The sequence below is a fragment of the Austrofundulus limnaeus genome, unplaced genomic scaffold (genome assembly GCF_001266775.1).
Source record: "Austrofundulus limnaeus strain Quisiro unplaced genomic scaffold, Austrofundulus_limnaeus-1.0 Scaffold9836, whole genome shotgun sequence".
In the NCBI taxonomy this organism is placed as follows: Eukaryota; Metazoa; Chordata; class Actinopteri; order Cyprinodontiformes; family Rivulidae; genus Austrofundulus; species Austrofundulus limnaeus.
The window spans coordinates 1-631 of NW_013962238.1; the positions used below are offsets into that span (position 1 = coordinate 1).

Sequence of the window (631 nt, forward strand, 5' to 3'; positions counted from 1 at the left end):
TGAAATATCGCGATATTTCAGTGTATCGATATTTTCTTACACCCCTAATGTCTAAACACAAACATGTCATTTTCCTAAAGTCAAAATGACCACACCCACAGTTAGTTGTTCAGCACTGGTCCAGTCCCAGTGCACCCAGCTGAGGAACACAGGGTTGTGACAGGAACAAGACCAGGAAGAGTTGTTGCAGCAGTTTGAACATAAAGCCTTTGTGTCTCGACAGAGGTAACGCTCTGAGGCAGGGCTCGTCGTGGTGGGGGTCTCGTGCTCTGGTGCTGTTGCTCCTTGTTGCTCTGTGCACGGCTGCAGCAGCCTTGTGGCTCTACGTGACCCGTTTGGACCGTGACATCACAGAAACGTTGGCCAGCCAGAGGGAACTGATCTCTCCTGAACCCAGGGTCTACAGCGTGCCATGCTCCGAGGACTACGACAACTACAAACGTTATCCAGGTGAGGACCCAGGATGTGCACTGCACACCAATCAGAACCCACTGTACCTGATAAAATCAGCTTCAAATTACCTGTGTGGCACTGTAAAATGTGGAAAGAAAAAAATCAGCATAAAGAGGAAAAATGACACTTATACAAGTAAAAACATTATTATTATTATTATTATTATTATTATTATTAT

At 45.3% G+C, this 631-nt stretch overlaps 1 protein-coding gene across 1 annotated transcript in view; it reads left to right on the forward strand.

The window, feature by feature from the left end:
* Positions 1–223: 223 nt before the first annotated feature.
* The window catches only part of LOC106512664 (2-oxoglutarate and iron-dependent oxygenase domain-containing protein 3), a gene marked incomplete at both ends in the record, with an annotated part of 1669 nt that continues 1261 nt past the window's right edge, over positions 224–631 (forward strand). The window contains 1 exon segment of the mRNA XM_014001235.1: positions 224–450. Within this exon segment, the coding sequence (XP_013856689.1) occupies positions 224–450 (227 nt within the window).